Genomic DNA, 14,858 nt, shown 5'->3' on the forward strand with positions numbered 1-14,858 from the left:
CATTCCCACAGGTGGAAAGACGAGGCTACTTACCGACCATGGCACTGACCTCCCCGGCCATGAGCGTCTCCACAGTGTGGTTGTACAGGTTCACGTCAATGATGCCTTTCCGGATGGTCTCTCCGACTTTGGCCCCCAGTAACACCGAACCGGTGGTTTCAAAGATTGAAGCCAGGATGCAGGCCTGCCTCAGGGTCACCACGCCCGAGCCCACGGCGGTACCAAACGAATTGGCAACATCATTGGCACCCACGGAAAATGCCAAGATAAAAGCTATGAAAAAACCCAAGATGACCATCCACAGATACTCATCTGCGGCCATTTTGGAAAGGGGGTTCCGGGTACTTTTCTTTTGCAGAAGTATTTGAAAGGTTGAGGTTCAAACGTCGTCAGGCCGAGAGTTCTCGTAAACAATGAGTCTGCGCTGGAAAGTGCCGGATGATGCTGGAGCTGCACAAACTGCTAGCTGCTGGCTTTCAAACTACTGTCAGGACAGTTCATTGGGTTGTGTTCAGTCAGCGGTAAAACACATTCCATATTTTCCTTCCCAGTCTGGGGAAGCTGTGAGATCTCCCCCTGTAACAGGAAGAAGACAAAAGAGATCAATTACCCTGAGGAACCGGTGACAACAGTTTGTTCTTTCAGAAAGAAATGTTTGGAAACTGCTGATAGGATCTCACGCTGCCATGTGGCAGATCTGACCATACAGCAACGCAAGGAAGATGATAATCAGGCTACCTGCCCAGCCCACCCCCAGGAAAGCTGATTCTAGAACGTCACAGGGTGAAGCTGCTTCATGATCACAGGTAGGAAGTCTTAAGAGGATACATTTTTATGCAATTGGAAAAATATATGTGGTCTTTATTTTAGAAAGAAAAACTTGCCTTGGATGAGCAAAAGATAAGGAAACGAGAAATTCAGAGTTACCGCGTTCCTCAAATACGTGGACCGCGCCTGATTTCTGGGAACAGGATGACCCGATGTGGCTGTGACACCGTGGGGTGTGGCAACTGTCTACCTGACCATTTGCACACCCTGAGCTTGGCAGACCCGGGTCAGACACAAAGTGACTCCTTCAAAAGATGATAGGATGGGAACTGAAGGGGCTCCCGGGGGACAGGGAAGCTGGAGCGAAGCGACCCTGTCAGAGCAAGAAGCAGATCAGGTCACTACGCCCTGTTTCCCACTTCACTCGGGGAACAGTCAGAGGCCTGACCATGGCCTGGGAGGCCCTCCCAGATGTCCTTGGGGCTCCCCCCCAGATCTCGGGGCTCCCCCACCAGATCTCCTCGGGGCTCCCCACCAGATCTCCTCGGGGGTCCCCCACCAGATCTCCTCGGGCTCCCCCGCCAGATCTCCTCGGGCTCCCCCCAGATCTTGGGGCTTCCCCACCAGATCTCCTCGGGCTCCTCCACCAGATCTCCTCGGGGGTCCCCCACCAGATCTCCTCGGGGCTCCCCAACCAGATCTCCTCGGGCCCCCCCACCAGATCTCCTCGGGCTCCCCCCAGATCTCGGGGCTCCCCCACCAAATCTCCTCGGGCTCCTTCCCCACCAGATCTCGGTGCTCCCTGACCAGATCTCATCGGGCTCCTCCCCCACCAGATCTCGGGGCTCCCCACCAGGTCTTCTCGGGGCTCCCCCCAGATCTCCTCAGGCCTCCCCACCAGATCTCCTCGGGCTCCCCGCCTGACCTCCTCGGCCGCCCCCCCAACCCCGCCCGGGCTCACTGACCTCAGCCCCTGCCCACCCCCTCCCCTCACTGGCTCGCTCACCTCAGGCCCTTTGTACCTTCTGGTCCCTCTGCCAGAAACAGCCTGTCTGATGGCTGCACAGCTCATCACCGGCTCCAACTCCCTCTCTGCCCAGATGTCACCAGAGCAGCCCTCCCTGACCCTGTCGAAGAGCACCCCGCATGCCATTATCCCTCCCTCTCACCTGACCTTTTGTCTTTTCTACTGACCACCTCATCATTCATTCACTCACTCACTCCTGTCCGGCCCCTCACGGGACGCAAGGACTTTGCTGTGTCTCCAGCACACAGACTAGCACCTGGCACGGGGTAAGCCCTAATCAAGTTGTTGAATAAGTGAAGAAAGAAGCTATTAAACAAATGAAATAACTCTTGCATAGGCTTCCTCCTGGGATGAAGATGTGACATCACAGAATTAATACATATGTGAAGTAAAAAGGTCACTAAAAGCCTCAGAACGGTGGTGTTCTATTATTATATGGTCAAAGTACCACATCTGTGTAGTTCCTTTGAGCGGTTCTAGGCATCGGGAATGGTGCCCATAAATGCTAACTGAACTGAATGAAACAGGCTCATACACCACGTCATACACAACATAATGATCAATCAACATTAAGGTTATTTAGAGGGAAAAGAGCAGGACATAAAATTTATGTACCTGTGATTGTGGCAACGTTAAAAGGCATATAAAAGACCAAAAGGTAATCACTAAAATTGTAACAGTGGTTGAGTTTAAGAAGCAGTGTCAGAGATCATTTTTTCCTTTCCTCCAAAAACTGTATACCATGGTGATGTGCTTTTCAAATTAAAATAATACATAAAAAACAAATCAATAAACGTATATTGAGAACCATCTTTTTAAAAAATATAATTCACTAAAATGTGGTGAGTACACGTGCTGGGAGGGCAGTGTAGGCAATGCTACAAGGCACACGATGAAATAAAAAATGTGCCCTGACCACCTTCTCATTTTCTAAGCTTCGTGGTCCACGCAATTCTGGAGATTCTGGGCCCGACGGAGACATGGGAAAAGACCACTCTAAAGGCAAGAGACAACGTTCTATAAATGAAAATACAAAATTAAACCATTCTGGACCAATATCATCTATCTTAAAATATAAGAGAATTCTAGATGAAAGTTCATCTGTCAGGTTAGGTGGCCCAGAGGGCCAACAAGGACAATGCCCAACAGATATTTACTGCAGGCCCCCGCCTGCCCGTCACGAGGAAGATGCTGAGTGATGATGGACGGGGTCCTGCACGTGCGGAGCTCCCCTCCAGGGAGGGAAACAGATGCTCATCGACAAACACACGTCAGACCATCAGCTGCAGCCGATGCTGCGGAAGCAGGAGGCTCTCGCTGCACGTGCGGCATCACGAGCACATGATGGGGGCAAGGCCTGGTCTGCGCGGGCAGGAGAGGGTCCCCTGCCATCTAAGGATGGGGGGTCAACCTGCGACTGGGGGAGGCATTCCAGGCGGTTCCCAGCTGGGAAGGAGCGGGACGAGGGGAGGGGACCGGTGGCAGCCGGGGTGGGGGGCCCACGGTGGAAGCTGAGCTGGACCATATTAAAGACTGTGGTCACCGACTAACAACAGGGGGCGCTGAAAGGGTGCTGTCACGCTCAGACCCTCCTTCTGGGAGGCCCCCTGGCCACAGTGGGAAGAGAGAACAGGATGGAGGCCAGGGTGGATGTGGGGAGACTGCCTACAAGGCCCCTGCTCGGTGCAGATGGGGTGTCCTGGGCCCAGGGCAGGGGTGGTGACAGGGGAAGAGAAGTGATGCAAAGAAGCCAACCATGGCGTTGGCTTGTCAACAGCGGTGGAGAGGGGAGAGCTGGCGCCTACCTGTGGAGCTGGGCTGAAAAGTCACTGAGCAGGGTGTGTTTTCCCTTCTGCACTGTACTTGGTTTTGTTTGTCAGTGGCAGGATGGTGTCTGAGCACAGCTCGTGGCTGGACACGGCACACACAGGGGTGAAGGCAGCTCAGCAGCGATGCCCTCAGCCCAGCTTTGCTTGGAGTGAGGCTTCTCATTGTCTTTATGGTCCCCCTGGCACCATTTCAGAGCAGGGATTCCCTCTCCTACTTAGATGACCTTAGATAACTTATCTCCACAACTGTGTCTATGTTTTCTCCTTCACACTCAAACCCTCAGCCAACCAGCTGAAGTGCAAAAGCAGCTGGTTGAGGAGAAATGCTTTTGCCCCTTTTCTGAGCCCAGATGATTTCTATCTTGCATGATATTTACCCGGCCAGTTTCTTATTGCAAGTACCAACACCCTGACTTTCTCCATTGATTTTTATCAAATGTGAGCAAAATACAGAGCTTAAATAACCACACAATCTGCTCTATGGAAAAAGATAGCAACGCTGCTGAGACCGAGCCCTCGGCGGGCCAGAGGACCACTGTGCAGGAGGCCACGGTGGAAGCTTGCCAAGAACACGGCCCAAATTCAGAGCGGCTGAGGCCCGACCAGGACGCCGTCGGGGAGTGCTGGTGTCTGAAAGTAGGATTTTGAAGGGAGGCGATCACATCAGTGGGGAAATCTGACTTATTCAATAAATGATGCTGGGACAACGTGCTAGCTGCTAACTATCTGGAAGGAAGAAAAAAGTGAGACCCCTACCTCACACCAAGTTAAAGATGGAAAGAATCAACACATGTGAGTTCACGGGAATCCTGCAGCTGGAGACAGAGGAGTCTGAGGTGTGGAAGCATCGCTCTGAATGAGCCCTCCTCAGGGACCCTGAGCTGAGGCTTATAGATTCTCTACTTCCACGAGCATCTGCCTCAACTCTCCCTAACACCCTCTTCTCCACCCTAGAAACAGGAATGTTAAAGGAAGGGTGAAAACAAACGTTCTCAGGATATTTCTAGTCACGTTTGTATGCTGTTTAAAAACAGCATTGTTGCTGAGTTGTAGCACTTAATAGACATTTGTGCACAGAGGAGCTTGGGTGGGAGGGTCCTGCTCTGAAACGTTGCCAAAGGCGACACCCGAGGAGACCCCTGACCCTTCCAGCAAAGGTGCTGCTCCAGCCCCCCTCCACCCTGCACACCCCTCCCCCCAGCCTGGGGTCTAACCATCTCCCCAGTCCGGCTACCAGCCCCAGACAACCAGGTCGGTGGCAGACTGTGGCCTGTTCAGGAGCTCAGACCCACGCAGAAAAGAATCCCAAAGATGACTTTTGGCTTCTTCCCCAAGCACACACCTATTTTCATCAATTCATGTGCCAATTTCAAACTCAGCTTTTTAAAGAACACCTCTCATCCTGAAGGATGCTTGCCGAGCTGCCCTTACATTTCACCCAATAACTTCGCAGTCCTTCTCCTGTCCCTATGATGCAGAAGGAATTCAATACATCTATAAAATGTCTTATTTCCTGGGTCTGCTAGGAAACAGTGTAAGTAGGGCAAGGTCCTACTTGATGAGGCTTAATCTCATTTACTGACATGAGCTGAGTAATAATTGATAGCTGCTTACATCCTCCAGCTTGATACACTCTAAAGCAGATACGAGGAGGGCATCCACTGTGCTGCTTCTGGGCTGCGCGGCTCTTTTCCCTGACACTCACGGGCCACAGCCAGGCCAGGCCCCCCCTTTGACAGATGACGGGAAAGAGCCAGGTCCCCCATGCAGAGAACCTGGGGCTCTGAAGTTATTTTCCAACACCTCCCCTGAGGCCCAAGTGCTTCACACACACCCTCTGAAAATGTACCACCTGCTCTCCCGGAAACCGGGGCTGGATCTTGAATTCTGACACTTAAGTCGAAATATCTCTTCAGGGGCACGATGTAAAGTCCAGTAACCCTCTGCTACATGTGGGTGAGCCTGACTAGTAAGACAAAGAAACTACTAGCTTTTCCTGGTAATATTTAAATAAAACGGAAGATTCACTTTTGGAATCTTATGACTTGTGGAGAACAGTACAGCAGAAACATTTTTCTTTCACCATTCAGGATGCAGATCTTGTCATAAGGAGTTTCTATTAACAACATCATTCTTTTTTTTTTTTTTAACATCTTCATTGGGGTACAACTGCTCCACAATGGTGTGTTAGCTTCTGCCTACAGCATCATTCTTGAATAGCTCACGGAAACACCGACTGCAAACGCTTAAATGTTAAAAAGACAGTTTAAAAAGTAATAGTATATTTAGGGTAGAAAACGCTGAGTTTCATATTTTCACACGAATGATAAAAAGTGGAAACATTACTAGAATGGGTCTGAAACTGGCCTCTGCCCCCTTTAAACAGTATATTCACAGATAAGCGGAGCGGCCCTGGGAGCAGAGGTGCCTGGAGAAAGGCAGGTGGATGCTGTTCTGCTGACGGCAGAGGCAGGGGGACGGGCAGAGGGGACGAGGAGGGGAGAAGAGGGAGAAAATGACGTCAGAAGGCAAGGTGACAACGCAGCCAGAGGTCAGGCACCACCTGGAACAGGGGTTTGGAGGCAGAGGATGCAGATAACAGAGGCAGGAGAAGCAGGTGTCCTCGCTGGGGACTGAGCACGGACACAGAGCCTGGAAACAATGACATATGACGTGCAAAGTGAACGACGCGGGACTTCCCTGGTGGCGCAGTGGCTAAGCCTCCGCGCTCCCAATGCAGGGAGCCCGGGTTCCATCCCTGGTCGGGGAACTGGATCCTGCAGGCACGCCGCAACTAAGGAGCCTGCCTGCTGCAGCTAAGACCCAGTGCAACCAAATAAATTAAAAAAAAAAAAAGGGAACGACGCAAGCTGGAACAGAAGTGGCCTGGACGTCGGCCAACAGATGCGGCCCCTGCCCAGCCCTGTGTGTCCTTCGCCTCCTCCTTTTCTCTCTGCTGTTAGAAAAGAGCATTTGTTTCTCCTGCCCGGAGAAGGGGAAAGAGCACAGGGCCAGTCAGGGCCCCGGGTCCATGCCACTCCAGCCTCCTCCTGGCTCCACAGCCCTGGGCAAGTCATATCAACGCCTCATCTGAAAAGTGGGAAGAACAGCACACAGCATGGTGGTGGGTGAAGGCCCCCAGCTCAGCGCCAGGGATCCACACGTGGCGACCTGCCGTTACCGGCAGATAAAGCCCTGGGCAATGGTCAGGAAACCTGAAGCCCAAGCCTGGCGCTGCTACCAACTAGCAACGTGACCATGGGTAAGTCCTGTCTCACCATCTGCTAACGGGGACAGGAATAGCAAATCTAATGCATGCAAAGTGTTTTGTAAGTTGTGGGTAGCCTCAAGCAACTTGAAGTTATGGTATCACTGTAGTCACAGGAATTGTAACACAGTGAGGTTCCCAAATCCTTCTAGAAGGATCTTTCTCACTCGTATGCCTCCGTCTCCCTCCAGTGCGGCTCTTCTTCCCCGATGTACCGACTCTGGCCTTGTCTTTGCTTGAAGACTGACATACACTGTAAGGTGCAGGAACTTCTTTGAGGGGAGGAGGGAGGCGAAGAGGTAGAGAAAAAAGAACCCTAAAAGGTACTAAGAGAAAAAATCCACACAAAATGGTAAAGCCACTTTGGAAAACAATTTGGTGGTTTCTTATACAATACAGCATACAAGCCAGCAATCCCATTCTGAGGTGTATTTACCCAAGAGAAATGGAAACACACGTCTGCACAGGAAACTTTCCGTTCTCTCTCTTGCGTATGGTGGTGGTTATACTACTATGCATGTGTGTCAAAACTCATGGAACTGTACACTTACAGCTGGTGGGCTTGACTGTATATAAATTATGCCTCAATCAAGCGATTAGAAAATAACACTGGAATATATAAATAGGTGAGGTGATGGACGCACTAACTGACGAGATGACAAGAATCCTTTTGCAATGTAGATGTACAAATACATATCAAATCATCACGGAGTACACTTTATTTTTTTTGCGGTATGCGGGCCTCTCACTGCTGTGGCCTCTCCTGTTGCGGAGCACAGGCTCCGGATGCGCAGGCTCAGCGGCCATGGCTCACGGGCCCAGCTGCTCCGCGGCACGTGGGATCCTCCCGGACCGGGGCACAAACCCGCGTCCCCCGCACCGGCAGGCGGACTCTCAACCACTGCGCCACCAGGGAAGCCCGACACTTTAAATTGTAACATTTAAATGGTAGTATCTTACCATTTTATTTGTCAATTATATCTCAACAGAGCTGAGGAAAAAAAGAAGGAAAACGACAGGGTCATCTTTGATATTTTCCCTTCCTGTACTGCCACACTGGCCCCCCAACCCCCAAGTCCCCTAGGATAAGGTACAAAAGTTATTAAATAGTTAAAAACAGAAAGAAAGAGCCACTCCCTTACCTGAGGAAAGAAGGAACATTCCACTCAGACACAGTAAAACCAGCCAGTGCAACCAATGGAGCCAGGGGTCAGGGGCAGGCTGTCACCCTTGCTCCAAACAATGGTGTCGAGAAGCAAAGAGCACACCAGATCAGAGGAGGACGCTGCACTGCACAGGGAAAGGCCCACAGAAAGGGACTCACACACAGCTTTTCCGAGGCCAGAGACGAGAGAGGAAGGCCTGCTGCTGGGAGAGCCTACTGACCGCCCTTCAAGATGGGCACTTAGTGCTTCCATAGAGAAGAGAACAGCCGGCCTTCCCGTGGAGGTAAGTCTCCATCAGTTCCGTAGGACCCAAAAAGAGGTACCCTTCGAGAGCATTCAAGGTTAGGGCAAATATAAGCATTTCAGCTGAAAATCACTTCTGTGGAGGGCCACAGACTGCAGGTACTTTAAATCTGAACTTGTGGACATCTCATGTACCAAAGCTTCCAGGAGGTCAGTTACAGTAGATGAGCGCATGAGATAATAAAAGTGTCACCTTGTTTGCAACTCCAATACCAAACTCGAAAATCAGTCCAGTAATGTCATCTCCCAAAAGTACAGTCAGAAATGATTTACACAGTTCCGAGCAACGGTGTTTATTTTCATATGAGGAATGGTGCTCGTACGCTTGCCAGGCTGGGCCAGAGGCAGGGCCATCCTGGTCCTCTACCTTGAAGGAGGAGGACTCAGGTAGGGAAGGGGTGTTCTTTATGACATCAGTCTCAAAAGTTCAAGAAAACAAGTAAATAATTTAAAATGTGAATAAATACTCATGTACAAAGATGTTTATTAACAGGGTCATTTATAATGATCATGAAAAAGAGGAAACCACCTAACTGTCCCTGGTCAGGAGAATGGCTCAGAAACACGGGTGACTTCTAAAGAGGAAATATTATGGAGTCGCTAAAATGGTGTAACTTGAGAGTTTTACATGACATCGGAACATAGTAATAATCCTAAGTGAAAAATCCGTAAACAAAATGGCCTGGGCCATATTTCAACCATGTTTAAGAATGCACCGGGGGCTTCCCTGGTGGCGCAGTGGTTGAGAGTCCGCCTGCCAATGCAGGGGACACGGGTTCGTGCCCCGGTCTGGGAAGATCCCACATGCTGCGGAGCGGCTGGGCCCGTGAGCCATGGCCGCTGAGCCTGCGCGTCCGGAGCTAAGGGACTAAAGAAACAGGCCCAATAAGAGCGACTCTCTCTAGGTGTTCTTTACATTTTTTGATATTATGAAAACTGTTTACAATGAGCAATTACTACTTTCATCAATTAAAAAAAAAACCTTCAAACACTACAAAGAAAAGTACTTTTTTTTAAAGTTAGGCATGTACAACCAAAATATGCTTAGTTTTTCCTAGTAAAGAAAATGAATTTCATATGAATCTGTCTGTTTTCAGCCTAGGCCTCTCAGACAATTCTTTCTTCCTTACGACCCACAACTTAAGATGCAGAATACGTCTTCTGTTCTCTTCATTTATCTTATCTTTGTTTTTCACTTTCAAGGCTGTCCCTTCGTTCTGGTGTCTGAGCCCTCGGTGAGTAGGTCTCTGCATGGTTTGGGGCCTCGATGTGCAGGAGTCTAAAGGTTCCTCCTCGGTCACACTTGCTCTTTCTCTGGATTCTTTCTTCATCCTTCTCATGCTCCTCTGGAGGTTTTGGCCATCAGGACTGAACTTAACCCAAAGAATAAAGCAATTTCCTGATGGTCCAAGTACTTCACAGTAGTTGAGGTTAATGTTTACAAGAAACAACCTATGATTAACTCTTTTAGCCTATCTTGGTTCACAGAATTAGAGAATCATAAAACATTCGAACGGAAGGGACTTTTAGAAGTTATCTATTCCAATTTTGGTCCTTCTGAAGATGTGACGTCCTGAGAGTACAGGTTGTGATTACCCACTTACTGTGTAGGCGGCGCTCAAACGAAACCCGTGTGAAGGCAGCAGAAGTGATGCCCCTGGCTGACAAGCATCGGGCTTTCTTAATGACACTACTCCTGACCCCGGGGGGTGGGATACCTTGAGGTCCTGGCCTCAGCCAGGGGTGGGAGGCAGAGACCATGGGGAAAGAGCAGAGGGTGATAAAGAGAGCGGGCTACCAAGAAGGCTGCAGAGCCTGCACCCTGGAACGTTTTCAGGGTCAGCTGATGTCTCAAGTGCTGTCCAGCTCCATTATTTTACATCATCCAGAGACCACAGGGCCGGGAAGAGGCAGTTTAGCCTGGAACTATGAACCACAGGATTGTCCTGTGGGGAGAGGGAGTGGAAATTTCTGACCCTCTCCTGAGCAGTGCAGTCAACGGCCTTCATGAATTTATGGAACATGAACAAACTTATTTTGGTCCTCTAGCTACAGTTTCCACTGCAGAGCCTGTGGGCTCAGCTCTTCTGTACCAGGCCTCATTCCGGATATATTCACTCTCCCTCCTGCATTTTTGTCATTCTGACATTTAAATTTCTTGTTGGCTCATAAAGCGTGTGTGTTATTCAGATGTTTTCCACACAGCCTTTTGCTCCCTGGGAAGGCACTGTCTAAACCTAGTCAGTAAAAATATTTTTTAAAGGATGAAGAAATAAAAGCAAAATTAATTCAAATGAATTAAAAGTTAAAGGAGTTAGGATGATTTGGCCAGAAGAAGGGAAGATTTAGGAGGTCCTACATGACTTACATGAAAAGTATTTCTTAGAAACGGAAAGATGTTCTCAGGAGGCATAAGTGTTAGTTTCCTGGAGGTGTTCAAATGGGATCTGAATGACTGAGTAGTGGGTTAGAGCAACAGAGCCCCTACCTATTATTTCCATTTTAAACAGATAATTCAGTGATTCCATGAAAAGGTTACCAAAAGGAAATACATTATCAGCCACTCTTTCCCCAGTTGGAGATACAGCAAACACTCTTTCCAACGACAGGTGAATAGATAAACAAGATGTGGCACATACATACAATGGAATATTACTCAGCCATAAAAAGGAATGAAATTGGGTCATTTGTAGACACGTGGATGGACCTAGAGTCTGTCATGCAGAGTGAAGTAAGCCAGAAAGAGAAAAGCAAGTATCATATATTAACGCATACGCGTGGAACCTAGAAAAATGGTACAGACGAACCCATTTGCAGGGCAGGAATAGAGACGTAGACGTAGAGAACGGACATGTGAACACAGAGGGGGAAGGGGAGGGTGAGACGAATTAGGAGATTAGGTTTGACATAAATACACTACCATGTGTAAGTAAAATAGATAGCTAGTGGGAATCTGCTGTATAGCACAGGGAGCTCAGCTCAGGGCTCTGTGACGACCGAGAGGGTGGGATGGGGGCTAGGGGGTGGGAGGGAGGTCCAAGAAGGAGACGATATAGGTATACATAGAGCTGATTCACTTTGTTATACAGCAGAAACTAACACAACACTGTAAAGCAATTATACCCCAATTAAAAAAAAAGTCTTTCATTGTAGTAAGAAAAACTACGCTCAGGAGGAAAAAACTTTGTAACTGAATGGGTTGCCACACACTGCGATAAGCTCCCACTGGAAATGTGGAATTACTTGCAGTGAAGATTTGAAAAATAGATTATTACCATCTTGCGGAGCGTTTTAGGTGCAATAGTGCTTGAAAGCCAGGGACTAGAATAGCTGAGCTTTACACATTTTCTCCCACTCTAAGACAGAAGTGGCTCCTGAGCGTTTTTCCCTTTCTGTAGGCACTATAGACAGATTCCCTCCAAATATTCTAGGTAAAGTTTTTTCTTCACTCATAACCAAAAATAGATGCATTTTCACGAACAAACCACTTAACATCTCTTCTATCAACTGGCAAACCTAGGATCACTTGTTCCAGTTCTGTGCCCTGAAGTGTTGGGCTGCTTGGCTAAGTTCCAGGAACTATATTAGGGAAATACTTTCCCTTCAGCCACAGTTTAAAATGGAACTATGTATATAAATAGATATCTTGGTTCTTACATATTTATTTGCTAATTCTGTTCCAAGTATAATGGAAGCTCAATAAAAATGTGAATGACACAAAAACATTGATTCCTGATACCACTACGTATTATTTCTATTAATGGAACATTAGTATAAATAGAAGAGTTGATAGATGAAGATTATTATCTTAAGTATTCTCCATGCTCAACTTATAGCCCCATATTTCTTGTTCTCATTCCAGAGGTTCTTAAGCAATAGTTCTTAGGCAGCAGAAGCAAGAGAGGACAGATAACTATTAAAATGATTTAGTCGGACTTTCTGTGATGTAGCAAAGTCTGTTCAAGGCTCTGAAGTGCCTCATCAGAAGGCTGCAAACGATTCAATTCCACCATCAAGTGCAAAATACAGTGTAAGCAGCCTAAACAAGGCAATAAGGCCATAAATCGTTCATCCGGTTGGTAAGTCAGATGAACATTTAGCAGTTCTTCATATCTCTGAGACTATGAAATTAAAGTCTTGTTACTAAATTAAGAAACCAGAAGCATTTACTTGATATCACCTTCAAAGAACACGGAGACAGAAGTTAAAAAATATAAGGGAGATAAGACAGCTTATATAAGATTTCTTTGAAAATTATTTCCCAATTCTGAGAATGCTCCCGGCACTTCATTCCTTATGCATGATTAAGATAAACTTTCTTGGGCAAGTCACTAGCTCCCTTTGCCTCAATTTTTCCTTCAGAAAACTTAGAGCTGGGGAGGATGCTTTGATATGAACATAAAGAGCTTTCTTAAAACAACCAGAAAGCAACCAGATATAAGCTACTCTTTAGTGATGTTTTAAATCAGTTAAGAGAAGAAAAATATGTAATTATACTGTCTTTTATCATTACCTACTTAATTATCTTTACTGGAGTTCGTGTGTGGATTCAAATTGCTGTCTTGTGTCACTTCCTTTCAGCCTAATGAACTTCTTTTAGCATTTCTTGTAAGGCAGATCTGCTAGGAGGGGATTCTCTCAGTTTTCATTTACTTGGGAATGCTTTTATTTTGAAAGACAGCTCTGCAGGATGCAGGACTCTCTCGGCACTTTCACACGTCTTCTCACTGCCTGCGGGCCTCCACTGTTCCTGATGAGACGTCAGCTGTAGTCTTGGTGGGCTTCCCTCATACTCCCCAAGTCACTTCTCCCTTGCTGCTTTCCGATTTTCTCACTTTCAAAATTTTGACTATAATATGTCTGGGTGTGGATCTCTTTGTGTTTATCCTCGTTGGCGTTTGTTAAGCATTTCGGGTGTGTAGGTTAGTGTTTTTCACCAGCTTGGGGAAGTTGTCAGCCATGACTTCTTCGAGTGTTTCTTCTGCCCCTTTCTCTCTCTTCTGCTTCTGGTATTCCCATTGTGACACTTAACAGTGGGCTATCTTTTTCTGAGGTTCTGTTCATTTTTCTTCATTCTTCTCTCTTTCAGTTCCTCAGACCAGATAATCTCTGTCATTCTATCTTCAAGTTTGCTGATTCCTTCTTCTGACAACTCAAATCCACGGTGCAGCCCCCTAATGAGTTTTTCATTTTGGCTACTGTACTTTTCCACTTTAAAAAAGTGTTTTAATTGTGGTTAAAATAAACATAAAATTTACCATTTAACCATTCTTAAGTGTATAGTTCAGTGACATTAAGTACATGCACATTATTGTGCAAACATCCCAATCACCCATCTACAGAACTTTTAATCTCAAACGGAAACTCTGTACCCATTAAACAATAATCTTCCATTCTCCCTGGCAACCACCATTTTACCTTCTGTCTCTATGAATTTGACTACTCTATCATATGAGTGACATCATACAGTATTTGTCTTTTTGTGACGGTCTCCATTTCACTTAGCATAATGTCTTCAAGGTGCACCCATGCTGTAGTATGTGTCAGAATTTCCTTCGATGTTTTAGGCTGAGTAATAGTCCATTGTATGTATAGACCACATTTTGTTTATCCATTCATCTGCTGATAGACCTCTAGGTTGCTTCTACCTCTTGGCTATTGTGAATAATGCTATTAAAATGGGTGTACAAACACCTCTTCAGGTCCCTGCTTTCAATTCTTTCGGGTATACACCCAGAAGTGGGATTGCTGGGTCGTATGGCGGTTCTGGTTTTAATTTTTTGAGGAACTGCCGTACCGTTTTGTACCGCAGCTGCACCACTGTACATTCCCCCCAGCAGTGCACAAAGGTTCCAATTTCTCCACATGCTCACCAACACATTATTTTCTATTTTATTTTGTTTTTTAATAGGGGTGTGAGGTGATATGTCCCCCTGTGATTTTGCTTTTCATTTCCCTAATGATTATGATATTGGGCATCTTTTCATGTGCTTGCTGGCCATCTGTAAATCTTCTTTGGAGAAATGTCTATTTAAGTCCTTTGCCCATTTTTGAACCAGGTTGTTTTTTGCTGTCGTTGTAGGAGTTTTTCACACATTTGTATTTTGGATAATAACCCTTTATCAGATGCATGATTTACAAATGCTTTCTCCCACTCTCTAGGTTGGCTTTTCACTCTACCGATCGTGTCTTTCGATGTGCAGAAGCCTTTCATTTTGAGGTCATCCAGTTTATCTGTCCTTGCTTTTGCTGCTTTTGCTTTTGGTGTAGTATCTACATTTGGTTCTTTTTTTTTTATCATTTCCCTCTCTTTAAGGATAGTCTCTATCTATGCGATGAGTCACTGCTCCCACACTTTCCTTTAATTCTTTAAGAATGGTTTCTTTTAGTTTTTGAACTAAGAAAATAAAATAATAGCTTCTTTGAAGTCTTTGTCTGCTAAGTTCAGTAACCGGGCCCCTCCAAAAGCAGTCTCTACTGCCCAGTTTCTCTAACAT

The 14,858-nt window shown here is 46.8% G+C and overlaps 1 protein-coding gene across 12 annotated transcripts in view; it reads right to left on the reverse strand.

The window, feature by feature from the left end:
- SLC20A2 (solute carrier family 20 member 2) overlaps positions 1-14,858 on the reverse strand; it is a 104,573-nt gene that overhangs the window by 47,869 nt on the left and 41,846 nt on the right. For 10 of the 12 annotated variants that reach the window (XM_027122937.1, XM_027122941.1, XM_027122943.1 and 7 more), the window contains one exon: positions 34-576. In XM_027122937.1, coding sequence (XP_026978738.1) covers positions 34-322 — 289 coding nt within the window. In that variant the 5' untranslated portion in view covers positions 323-576. Of the gene's footprint in view, positions 1-33; positions 577-927; positions 1,142-14,858 lie in introns of all 12 variants that reach the window. The other 2 variants (XM_027122939.1, XM_027122934.1) reach the window with 1 other exon arrangement.

This window comes from Aethalodelphis obliquidens, unplaced genomic scaffold (genome assembly GCF_003676395.1).
Source record: "Aethalodelphis obliquidens isolate GAN/ISIS:26980383/991018 unplaced genomic scaffold, ASM367639v1 scaffold25, whole genome shotgun sequence".
Taxonomy (NCBI): domain Eukaryota; kingdom Metazoa; phylum Chordata; class Mammalia; order Artiodactyla; family Delphinidae; genus Aethalodelphis; species Aethalodelphis obliquidens.